Source organism: Pongo abelii, chromosome 10 (genome assembly GCF_028885655.2).
Source record: "Pongo abelii isolate AG06213 chromosome 10, NHGRI_mPonAbe1-v2.0_pri, whole genome shotgun sequence".
NCBI lineage: Eukaryota > Metazoa > Chordata > Mammalia > Primates > Hominidae > Pongo > Pongo abelii.
In genome coordinates, this window is record NC_071995.2 from 9,210,413 (window position 1) to 9,223,830 (window position 13,418).

Sequence of the window (13,418 nt, forward strand, 5' to 3'; positions counted from 1 at the left end):
AAGTGTGATCGAAGATAGAGAAATTCTATTAACCCAGTTGACCTCAGTGACATTCAGAGAACACTCTACCTAACAGCAGCAGAATACACATTTGAACATTTACCAAGATAGACCGTATTTTCTGAGCTATAAAATGTCTCCATAAATTTAAAAGAATTAAAGTCATACAATCATAATGTCATCAAATTAGAAATCAGTAACAGAAAGATCTCTAAAATATCTCCCATTTAGAAACTAAATAACACACTTCTGAATAACTCATGGTTCAAAGAAGAAATCAAAAAACAAAGTAGAAAATATTTTGAACTGATTCAAAATGAAAGTATCACATGTAAATACTAAGGGATGCAACTAAAGCATTATTAACAGGAAAATGTGTAACAATAAACACTTGTATTAGAAAAGAAGAAAGGTCTCAATCAATGACCCCAGCATCCTCATGAAGAAAGTATAAAAAGAAGACTAAATTAAAATCAATCTTTAATTGATAAAGATCAGTGGATACCAATGACATAAAAATTTTAAAAAAACAGAGAAAAAAATCAATTAAACCAAAAACTAGTTGTTTGAAATGATCAGTACAATTGAGAAACTTCTAGCCAAACTGGTCAAAAGAAGACATAAATTATAAGTATCTTGAATGAAAGAGGTTCTATCACTATAGAAATTACAGATATTTTAAAACTATAAAGAATATTATGGACTATTTTATGTCAATAAATTAGACAGTTTAGAAAAATAGACAAGATTTTAAATGACATACACAACCAAAAATTAACTAAAGTAGTAGCAAACTCACATTGCACTTCATTGAAGAAAATAAATTTGTATTTAAAATCTTCTCACAAAGAAAATTCTATGTCCAGATCACTGGTAAATTCAACAAAATATTTAAGAAAAAGAAATACCAAATATTAATGAGTTCAGATATTTAGGGAGGAGCTTTTACAGAAAAGTGTTAAAGCTTTTACAGAAAAGTGGTTCCTTCTTCCTGCTTATAACAAAACTGGAGAGGAGAAAAATAAATTGAATGAGGAATTAGTCATCAAAAATGAACTAGGACTTGATAATTCGGAAATTTCTCAGCTTATCTAAATTGCAAAAATCGGTAAAATTAAGACATTCACTGTTAGGAAATTGTGCTCTAGAAAAAAAGCTATGATGTGACTGGACAACCTTTTGCTAAAGATTTGATTTGCAGAAAAATTAAAATGTCAGAGTAATTTAGCCACAAAAAAGGGCTCTTCGAAAAGATTAAGTGCGTGACTCTTAGATACCCTTACCCATCTCAAAAAAGCCAAAATTGGAGATAGAATTATCCATCAAATGTCAGTGAAGAGGCTTTTTGTTTAATGGAATGAATCTCTGTGACACACAGGAGACCTACATGGTTCTTGAAAAGTTTATACTAATAGAAACATTGTCAGCTTCAACTAAAAGGGACAGAGAGAGTATAGAATAAAAGAAGAATGTCAGACCTCTCAAATCATGCAAGCAGGAAACGAGATCTGATAAAACAATTCAGCTGCAAACACATCCTTCATGAAAAAGGGCAAATGATTTCATGAGTGGATCCTTGAGCCCAGACAACAGAGAAATGAATTAAAGAGGATTATTCCCAGGTGTTAAAACTATGCTGTTTTCCCAGCCAGATTTCAGCACTTCTTGGGACTAATGACTCTTTTTGCCCTAGGATGGATTATGTCCAGGACCTCATTAACACCTAATTTAGATGATTGAGATGATGAGATTTGGAACTTTTGAGCTAATGAGACTGTGAGCTTTTAATCTTGTGTTAATGCTGTGATGGATAGAGTGAATGCACTTTGCATGAGGGATGAATGTGAATCTCTGGGGCCAATGGGAAGATTGTGGTAAATAGAATAATGGCCCCTGAAGATACTCAATTTCCAAAACTTCTGCATATGTTACTTCATATGGCAAAAGGGCCGTTGCAGAAATGATTAAATTAAGGATCTTGAGGTGTGAAGTTTATTCTGGATTGTCCAAGTGGGCCCAATGTAATCACAAGGGTCTTTCTAGGAGGAAGACAGGAAGGTGAGAGAGATTTGAAGATGGTATGTGGCTGAATTTGAAGACAGAGAAAGGAACCGCAAGCCAAAGAATGCAAGAGGTCTCTAGAAGCTGGAAAAGGCAAGGAAAGAGTCTCCCCTCAAGCTCCAGCAGGAATGCCATCCTGACACCTTGAGTTTAGCCTAGTGAGACTTCCGACCTCCAAAACTAGAAGATACAAGTGGTGTTTTAAGGCACTAAAATGAAGAACTAGAAGTGTTGTTTTAAGCCCATAAATTTGTGATAATCTGTTGCAGTAGTAATAGGCAATGCATACACAAGCACACAAAGTAAAATTTTTCTGTGGTTATTTTCCATATTTTTTCAGTTATTTTCTGTCTTTTGAAGACATTAAAGACATAAAATGAATATATATTAGTTTAGGAATAAAATTTAAAATGTAGGAATGCTACAAAAGAAGAAAAAATTTTAACTGAGCTAAAGCGAACCCAGTATGTCATCCTATTACATCAGCTTCTTCATCTTTGGATGAAGAGGTTGGTGACTGTTTCTTCTAATGTGAAAATAGCTCCAAATTGCTAAATTGTTCAGAATTTGACAAGATGAGAGAGGAAAGAAAAAGGAAATCTTGAAAATACTTGCTGTTTCCTTGTTCAATGGATAACACGTGGATTCCTGATTGGGAGATTTTTCCTCTTGTTTTGATCTGAAGACAGAGGGAAATATATTCATTATTGTTTAAAAGAATACATTTTAACCTAACTTTAAAACGTTCATGATATATGGGTGAACCATAATCTTTTTTTTTTTTTTTTAAATTCCTACCTAACTAAAATCTTTATTTTTGAAATTCAAGGATTATTTCCAAGTACAATCACATTGAACTCTGGCACTAGGCACTACCATTTAATATAGTAATGGAACACATTCAGAGCTAAGACAAGGAGGGTAAAAGAAATGGAGACACAACCTAAATATTTAAGAGGTAACGGGATTGGAGAGGGAAGGTAAACTAAACACTTGCCTTTAAACATTAGAAGCATTCTTACATATTAACCTCATTCTGGATGGACCCAAAGACCCAAACTTGCACTAATGCTATACAGTCTAGTGGAAGATTGATTTCCAATCATTACAAAAATGACTTCTTGAAAGTCAGAGTTCTGAAAAATTGCAACACCTTCATAATTAGTAAGTTGCCTATCACAGAAAATTTTCTCTAAGTAGTATTTCTACTTTATTGGATTCTTTTAATAGAATAGAATCAGAAAATAATTTTATTATTTGACCTGCCTTATCCTGTATACTACTAAGCATTTTAGAAAGCAAGCCTAAGTGCACAAGTGTGAATGTGTGTGTGTGCATACTATCTATTAAAAAGAAAGTAAGTAAAGCCACTTTCAGAATCCACTGATAATAGTGTCAAGAAACAGAACCAAACATGTGTTCTTAATAATCAAAGTGGTTTGGTAACTCTTCATGGGCCAAAGAGTGGAATTCGAAGATGGAGGTCTATAGTAGCACCCTAGCTAATTTATTTGAAGTTATTGTTTTGATTATGCATCCAAATAGATTTCTGCTATTAAGGTAAATTTAACCTCCACACCATTTTTATTTATTTTTATTTTTTATTTATTTTTTTATTTTTATTATTATTATTATTATTATTATTATACTTTAGGCTCTATGGTACATGTGCGCAATGTGCAGGTAAGTTACATATGTATACATGTGCCGTGCTGGTGCGCTGCACCCACCAACTCGTCATCTAGCATTAGGTATATCTCCCAATGCTATCCCTCCCCCCTCCCCCCACCCCACAACAGTCCCCGTAGTGTGATGTTCCCCTTCCTGTGTCCATGTGTTCTCATTGTTCAATTCCCACCTATGAGTGAGAATATGCGGTGTTTGGTTTTTTGTTCTTGCGATAGTTTACTGAGAATGATGATTTCCAATTTCATCCATGTCCCTACAAAGGACATGAACTCATCATTTTTTATGGATGCATAGTATTCCATGGTGTATATGTGCCACATTTTCTTAATCCAGTCTATCATTGTTGGACATCTGGGTTGGTTCCAAGTCTTTGCTATTGTGAATAATGCTGCAATAAACATACGTGTGCATGTGTCTTTATAGCAGCATGATTTATAGTCCTTTGGGTATATACCCAGTAATGGGATGGCTGGGTCAAATGGAATTTCTAGTTCTAGATCCCTGAGGAATCTCCACACTGACTTCCACAAGGGTTGAACTAGTTTACAGTCCCACCAGCAGTGTAAAAGTGTTCCTATTTCTCCACATCCTCTCCAACACCTGTTGTTTCCTGACTTTTTAACGATTGCCATTCTAACTGATGTGAGATGGTATCTCATTGTGGTTTTGATTTGCATTTCTCTGATGGCCAGTGATGGTGAGCATTTTTTCATGTGTTTTGTGGCTGCATAAATGTCTTCGTTTGAGAAGTGTCTGTTCATGTCCTTCGCCCACTTTTTGATGGGGTTGTTTGTTTTTTTCTTGTAAATTTGTTTGAGTTCATTGTAGATTCTGGATATTAGCCCTTTGTCAGATGAGTAGGTTGCGAAAATTTTCTCCCATTTTGTAGGTTGCCTGTTCACTCTGATGGTAGTTTCCTTTGCTGTGCAGAAGCTCTTTAGTTTAATTAGATCCCATTTGTCAATTTTGGCTTTTATTGCCATTGCTTTTGGTGTTTTAGACATGAAGTCCTTGCCCATGCCTATGTCCTGAATGGGAATGCCTAGGTTTTCTTCTAAGGTTTTTATGGTTTTAGGTCTAACATTTAAGTCTTTAATCCATTTTGAATTGATTTTTGTATAGGGTGTAAGGAAGGGATCCAGTTTCAGCTTTCTCCATATGACTAGCCAGTTTTCCCAGCACCATTTATTAAATAGGGAATCCTTTCCCCATTGCTTGTTTTTCTCAGGTTTGTCAAAGATCAGATAGTTGTAGATATGTGGCATTATTTCTGAGGGCTCTGTTCTGTTCCATTGATCTATATCTCTGTTTTGGTACCAGTACCATGCTGTTTTGGTTACTGTAGCCTTGTAGTATAGTTTGAAGTCAGGTAGTGTGATGCCTCCAGCTTTGTTCTTTTGGCTTAGGATTGACTTGGCGATGCGGGCTCTTTTTTGGTTCCATACGAACTTTAAAGTAGTTTTTTCCAATTCTGTGAAGAAAGTCATTGGTAGCTTGATGGGGATGGCATTGAATCTGTAAATTACCTTGGGAAGGATGGCCATTTTCACGATATTGATTCTTCCTACCCATGAGCATGGAATGTTCTTCCATTTGTTTGTATCCTCTTTTATTTCCTTGAGCAGTGGTTTGTAGTTCTCCTTGAAGAGGTCCTTCACATCCCTTGTAAGTTGGATTCCTAGGTATTTTATTCTCTTTGAAGCAATTGTGAATGGGAGTTCACTCATGATTTGGCTCTCTGTTTGTCTGTTATTGATGTATAAGAATGCTTGTGATTTTTGTACATTGATTTTGCATCCTGAGACTTTGCTGAAGTTGCTTATAAGCTTAAGGAGATTTTGGGCTGAGACAATGGGGTTTTCTAGATATACTATCATGTCATCTGCAAACAGGGACAATTTGACTTCCTCTTTTCCTAATTGAATACCCTTGATTTCCTTCTCTTGCCTAATTGCCCTGGCCAGAACTTCCAACACTATGTTGAATAGAAGTGGTGAGAGAGGGCATCCCTGTCTTGTGCCAGTTTTCAAAGGGAATGCTTCCAGTTTTTGCCCATTCAGTATGATATTGGCTGTGGGTTTGTCATAAATAGCTCTAATTATTTTGAGATACGTCCCATCAATACCTAATTTATTGAGAGTTTTTAGCATGAAGGGTTGTTGAATTTTGTCAAAGGCCTTTTCTGCATCTATTGAGATAATCATGTGGTTTTTGTCTTTGGTTCTGTTTATATGCTGGATTACATTTATTGATTTGCGTATATTGAACCAGCCTTGCATCCCAGGGATGAAGCCCACTTGATCATGGTGGATAAGCTTTTTGATGTGCTGCTGGATTCTGTTTGCCAGTATTTTATTGAGGATTTTTGCATCAATGTTCATCAAGGATATTGGTCTAAAATTCTCTTTTTTTGTTGTGTCTCTGCCAGGCTTTGGTATCAGGATGATGTTGGCCTCATAAAATGAGTTAGGGAGGATTCCCTCTTTTTCTGTTGATTGGAATAATTTCAGAAGGAATGGTACCAGTTCCTCCTTGTACCTCTGGTAGAATTTGGCTGTGAACCCATCTGGTCCTGGACTTTTTTTGGTTGGTAAGCTATTGATTATTGCCACAATTTCAGCTTCTGTTATTGGGCTATTCAGAGATTCAATTTCTTCCTGGTTTAGTCTTGGGAGGGTGTATGTGTTGAGGAATTTATCCATTTCTTCTAGATTTTCTAGTTTATTTGCTTAGAGGTGTTTGTAATATTCTCTGATGGTAGTTTGTATTTCTGTGGGATCGGTGGTGATATCCCCTTTATCATTTTTTATTGCATGTATTTGATTCTTCTCTCTTTTTTTCTTTATTAATCTTGCTAGCGGTCTATCAATTTTGTTGATCCTTTCAAAAAACCAGCTCCTGGATTCATTGATTTTTTGAAGGGTTTTTTGTGTCTCTATTTCCTTCAGTTCTGCTCTGATTTTAGTTATTTCTTGCCCTCTGCTAGCTTTTGAATGTGTTTGCTCTTGCTTTTCTAGTTCTTTTAATTGTGATGTTAGGGTGTCAATTTTGGATCTTTCCTGCTTTCTCTTGTGGGCATTTAGTGCTATAAATTTCCCTCTACACACTGCTTTGAATGCATCCCAGAGATTCTGGTATGTTGTGTCTTTGTTCTCGTTGGTTTCAAAGAACATCTTTATTTCTGCCTTCATTTCCTTATGTACCCAGTAGTCATTCAGGAGCAGGTTGTTCAGTTTCCACATAGTTGAGCAGTTTTGAGTGAGATTCTTAATCCTGAGTTCTAGCTTGATTGCACTGTGATCTGAGAGATAGTTTGTTATAATTTCTGTTCTTTTACATTTATTGAGGAGAGCTTTACTTCCAAGTATACAGTCAATTTTGGAATAGGTGTGGTGTGGTGCTGAAAAAAATGTATATTCTGTTGGTTTGGGGTGGAGAGTTCTGTAGATGTCTATTAGGTCCGCTTGGTGCAGAGCTGAGTTCAATTCCTGGGTATCCTTGTTGACTTTCTGTCTCGTTGATCTGTCTAATGTTGACAGTGGAGTGTTAAAGTCTCCCATTATTAATGTGTGGGAGTCTAAGTCTCTTTGTAGGTCACTGAGGACTTGCTTTATGAATCTGGGTGCTCCTGTATTCGATGCATATATATTTAGGATAGTTAGCTCTTCTTGTTGAATTAATCCCTTTACCATTATGTAATGGCCTTCTTTGTCTCTTTTGATCTTTGTTGGTTTAAAGCCTGTTTTATCAGAGACTAGGATTGCAACCCCTGCCTTTTTTTGTTTTCCATTTGCTTGGTAGATCTTCCTCCATCCTTTTATTCTGAGCCTATGTGTGTCTCTGCACGTGAGATGGGTTTCCTGAATACAGCACACTGATGGGTCTTGAGTCTTTATCCAATTTGCCAGTCTGTGTCTTTTAATTGGAGCATTTAATCCATTTACATTTAAAGTTAATATTGTTATGTGTGAATCTGATCCTGTCATTATGATGTTAGCTGGTTATTTTGCTCATTAGTTGATGCAGTCTCTTCCTAGTCTCGATGGTCTTTACATTTTGGTATGATTTTGCAGTGGCTGGTACCGGTTGTGCCTTTCCATGTTTAGCGCTTCCTTCAGGAGCTCTTTTAGGGCAGGCCTGGTGGTGACAAAATCTCTCAGCATTTGCTTTTCTGTAAAGTATTTTATTTCTCCTTCACTTATGAAGCTTAGTTTGGCAGGATATGAAATTCTGGGTTGAAAATTCTTTTCTTTAAGAATGTTGAATATTGGCCCCCACTCTCTTCTGGCTTGTAGGGTTTCTGCCGAGAGATCCGCTGTTAGTCTGATGGGCTTCCCTTTGATGGTAACCCGACCTTTCTCTCTGGCTGCCCTTAACATTTTTTCCTTCATTTCAACTTTGGTGAATCTGACAATTATGTGTCTTGGAGTTGCTCTTCTCGAGGAGTATCTTTGTGGTGTTCTCTGTATTTCCTGAATCTGAATGTTGGCCTGCCTTGCTAGATTGGGGAAGTTCTCCTGGATAATATCCTGCAGAGTGTTTTCCAACTTGTTTCCATTCTCCCCGTCACTTTCAGGTACACCAATCAGACGTAGATTTGGTCTTTTCACATAGTCCCACATTTCTTGGAGGCTTTGCTCGTTTCTTTTTATTCTTTTTTCTCTAAACTTCCCTTCTCGCTTCATTTCATTCATTTCATCTTCCAGGGCTGATACCCTTTCTTCCATTTGATCGCATCGGCTCCTGAGGCTTCTGCATTCTTCACGTAGTTCTCGAGCCTTGGTTTTCAGCTCCATCAGCTCCTTTAAGCACTTCTCTGTATTGGTTATTCTAGTTATACATTCTTCTAAATTTTTTTCAAAGTTTTCAACTTCTTTGCCTTTGGTTTGAATATCCTCCCGTAGCTCGGAGTAATTTGATCGTCTGAAGCCTTCTTCTCTCAGCTCGTCAAAGTCATTCTCCGTCCAGCTTTGTTCCGTTGCTGGTGAGGAACTGCGTTCCTTTGGAGGAGGAGAGGTGCTCTGCTTTTTAGAGTTTCCAGTTTTTCTGCTCTGTTTTTTCCCCATCTTTGTGGTTTTATCTACTTTTGGTCTTTGCTGATGGTGATGTACAGATGGGTTTTTGGTGTGGATGTCCTTTCTGTTAGTTTTCCTTCTAACAGACAGGACCCTCAGCTGCAGGTCTGTTGGAGTACCTGGCCGGCAGTGTGAGGTGTCAGTCTGCCCCTGCTGGGGGGTGCCTCCCAGTTAGGCTGCTCGGGGGTCAGGGGTCAGGGACCCACTTGAGGAGGCAGTCTGCCCGTTCTCAGATCTCCAGCTGCATGCTGGGAGAACCACTGCTCTCCTCACAGCTGTCAGACAGGGACATTTAAGTCTGCAGAGGTTACTGCTGTCTTTTTGTTTGTCTGTGCCCTGCCCCCAGAGGTGGAGCCTACAGAGGCAGGCAGGCCTCCTTGAGCTGTGGTGGGCTCCACCCAGTTCAAGCTTCCTGGCTGCTTTGTTTACCTAAGCGAGCCTGGGCAATGGCGGGCGCCCCTCCCCCAGCCTCGCTGCCGACTTGCTGCTTGATCTCAGACTGCTGTGCTAGCAATCAGCGAGACTCCGTGGGCGTAGGACCCTCTGAGCCAGGTGCGGGCTATACTCTCCTGGGGCATTTCCTAAGCCCGTCGGAAAAGCACAGTATTCGGGTGGGAGTGGCCCGATTTTCCAGGTGCAGTCTGTCACCCCTGGAAAGGGAACTCCCTGACCCCTTGCGCTTCCCGAGTGAGGCAATGCCTCGCCCCTGCTTAGGCTGGCGCACGGTGCACTCACCCACTGACCTGCGCCCACTGTCTGGCACTCCCTAGTGAGATGAACCCGGTACCTCAGATGGAAATGCAGAAATCACCCGTCTTCTGCGTCGCTCGCGCTGGGAGCTGTAGACCGGAGCTGTTCCTATTCGGCCATCTTGGCTCCTCCTGGGTGAACCATAATCTTATTACCCTAACCTAGAAGTTACTTTGATCACTAAACTTCCTTTTCAATATCTTCATATATGTGTCTTTACATACTTTAAATAAAAATATATAATTTCATAATGTTTTATTATTTTATTTAATATTCACTTCCAATATATGTAAATATGTAAACAGAATTAACGTATTTTTTCAACAAACATTTCAAACATCTACCTTATGCCAAGCAATATATAGTGAAGGCAGATATAAACTATACATAAGTATTCTCTATTATTGCCTCTATTTTTAAAAACTAAATGTATTGAGCATTCTCTATATGCCAGGAACTGAACTAAGTAATTTACTGTTAATTTAATTGTTTAATTTCCACTATAATTCCATGAAGTAGGTATTAATATTATCTCCAGGACTAAAGTAAGATGACTGACATTTCTCTTTCCAGATGAAATTAGGTAAATTATCCAAGGTCATATATCTAGGAAGCAATACATCTAGGAAATTCAAATTTATTGTTAATTTTTCTATTTTTTTATGGAATTAAGAAAATGTTATTTATAGTGAATGCTGTTATACAGAATTCCCTATATTTAACTTTTGCTTCTTAAAATGACTTATTTGAGTAACTGTTAGCCTTGGACATTTTAAATTTGGGGTCATTCGTGGGAATATTGGCCTCAAAAGTATCATTCCAATTTATAGTCTGCCTGTTAATGTACCTTTTCCTTGCAATCGCACCAGTCATGAGCTTTGTAAAATAATTAGAATTGAATATTTTTGCAGAAGATTGTTTATAAGTTTTACTTCCTTTTGAATTAGTTCATGGTTCTTAGCCTTTGCATGTTTATCTACTGAGTTCTAAGAAAAAATTTTCTCTTTGACTAAAAACATTTTATCCTAGGCTCTTTCCTCTCCTGCTCAATAAGTTGCCATTGGAACTCTGCAAGGAAAAATTCTAAAAGTTTCAGTGGTGACTAGAGCATAAATGAGAAATTAAAGCATTGATATTTGTTAGGAAGTAACTTCTCTTCGAGCATAAAAACAACAAAACATATATTATTGTTATCTTGTAAATGGCATTACTTAGACAGGAACGCAGCGATTTTGGAGTCTACACAATCAGAAGGAGCTACAGTGGCTCTTATTCTTACCAAATAGTAGAAGGTTAATTCTTTTTCATCCTTGAGAATCTGTTTATTCAGGATGTAGTGTGCTTGAATCTCCTGGTTTTGTCCACAGGTCAAAGTACCAATAATAGGTTTGAGGTGAATATAACTCTTGCTTGGGGAAAAAAAATGCTTTGCAGTATGAGATGTTTGCGTATGAAATTCATCAAGCCACCAGTTATCAGAACAATTGTTACTCTCTTTGTGTTTGACCTAATGGAAGAATAAATAAGCTGTTTTATATATAATATATATATATGATTGCAAAAATATATAAAAATACTCATATTATATCTATTTATATATATGCATAAAGCAATATAATAGAGCCATGTAAGAAGGCTGCTTTCTTAAATATAGCATAATCTATAAACTGCTTCCCCTCGAGATCATTTAAGCTTATGCTGTACTGATTTAGTGGATGTTATTCATTCACAAACAAGGTCAATTACTTTTTCTTAACACGCTATGGCTGCAAATTGCATAAGAGCATTTGAATGTTCAACACAAAACAAAAATAGTAGCATGCCAAAGAAACCAAACAAGATCTTACTTGTATTAGAATCATAGAAGTATTCAGTTTTTCAAAGGAATATCAAGATGATCTATTCAATGTCTCTTGAACCTAAATCATATTGTCAACAGAGTTTACCTACAAGTAAAAGATTTCTGGCAGACTTTTCTGTTTTTATAATTTAGGTCTCCATATTGCTTAATTTACATTTTACTCTTTTATTTTATTTTATTTTATTTTATTTTTGAGATGGAGACTTGCGCTGTCTCCCAGGCTGGAGTGCAGCGGTGCCATCTCAGCTCACTGCAAGCTCTGCCTCCAGGGTTCATGCCGTTCTCCTGCCTCAGCCTCTGGAGTAGCTGGGACTACAGGCGCCCGCCACAACGCCTGGCTAATTTTTTTGTATTTTTAGTAGAGACGGGGTTTCACCGCGTTAGCCAGGATGGTCTCGATCTCCTGACCTTGTGATCCACCTGCCTCGGCCTCCCAAAGTGCTGGGGTTACAGGCGTGAGCCACCGCGCCCGGCCTACATTTTACTCTTTATCACTTTTTTTTTAATTCCCAGAGTTCACATGCTTCTCAAATATCTTTAAATTATCTCTGGCCACAGTAATCTCTATCTTTTTGGTCCCAGATGCCCCTTTCCACTTACTTTTTCCAGGCATGATTACACTTTTTAGATATGCACCAAACCTGTATTTGACCAAATGTTGAATGACTAAACATAAAATCCTTTTTTGTATGTATGAAGCAAAAATTGTCATCACAGTTTGAACTTCTGGAATAGAAGAATAAATCTCAAGAATTATCAGAATTTTATCATTTTAATTGTTAATTAAAAATTTTAGTTGATACATTTGAAATATTTGACATTATAGGGTAAACACAATACTTTCTCAGCACTGTCAGCTAAGGCTTCTATACTCTTGGGATTTTCAAACATTTTCCTTGTATTCCTTAAAAGAATTTTATTAAATATGTAATATCTTACATATACTTGACATCTAAAATTTTTCACCATTATCAAGATGGTAAGTGTAGTATAATACTGAAGTTTAAAAAATAAAATGTAATACCACTTTTTAAATATATCTGATGAAATGTAGACACTGCAGTGATTTTTTTGCCCACCACCATTCCTGTAAAACACACATGAACACTTTTTTCACCAGTAGGAAATTTCATATCACTCTTGTTTCTTTTTGGTCTTATATTTTCATTCTACTTCCTCAGGTAATTTTATCCTGGGGTTGCATACTTCAGTAGATTTTATTGATCGCCTTATTATATGTTTCTGCAACTAAAGATCATCAAAGATTATTATAAAAAATATTCTTGAGCCTGTAAAGTTCTAATTAGTAATAAATGTTTTCTAGGTTGCATTATCATTAAAATTATTATCAATATACTATTTATAAAATTATATATATCTATGATAATCTTAATAGATACTAAAAATGAGAACATTTTGTTCAAAAATAATTTTTTAGTGAAGTAAATCGTGTATTCCAGCTGGCTCCCTAAGATTGTGTATTCTTGGATGAATATTGCTTATTGCTGGATTAAAACAAGTTTCATCTATTCTCTATTTCTTCTACCCTGCTCTATTTCAATTCTAGAACTTTGCTATTCTGTTTTCTATTGTATGGATGTAAGCACTAAGAAAACCTGTTCACATAAAGAGAGAAATAGAAATAGGGGACGTTCTATTATAACAATGTTATCTAATTATTTAGGCTTCCTTGTTAAAAGCCAAAGGTCACATTATAACCATTAAAAATTACTTTTAATTATCTATCAGCTGATAAACCCTCTGTAATTTTATTGAAAGCAAAGTGCTAAACCAGGTCAATTGCAGCAAGATTTGGAAATCAGTCATTATGATCTTTCTTATTCTCGGTTCCTAGAAAGTATTCAATAAAGGCTTAAAAGGACTTATAAATGGCCACCAATCTTTCTTACTTAAAAACACAACTTTTACCAAATATACTCAGAAAGTTTGGAAATTTTGCAACATCATTTATTTTAATATAC

The 13,418-nt window shown here is 36.6% G+C and overlaps 1 protein-coding gene across 1 annotated transcript in view; it reads right to left on the reverse strand.

The window, feature by feature from the left end:
- The window catches only part of LOC129049294 (pregnancy zone protein-like), a 42,337-nt gene that overhangs the window by 26,264 nt on the left and 2,655 nt on the right, over positions 1 to 13,418 (reverse strand). The window contains 2 exon segments of the mRNA XM_054527795.1: positions 2,677 to 2,740; positions 10,855 to 11,082. Of these exon segments, the coding sequence (XP_054383770.1) occupies positions 2,677 to 2,740; positions 10,855 to 11,082 (292 nt within the window).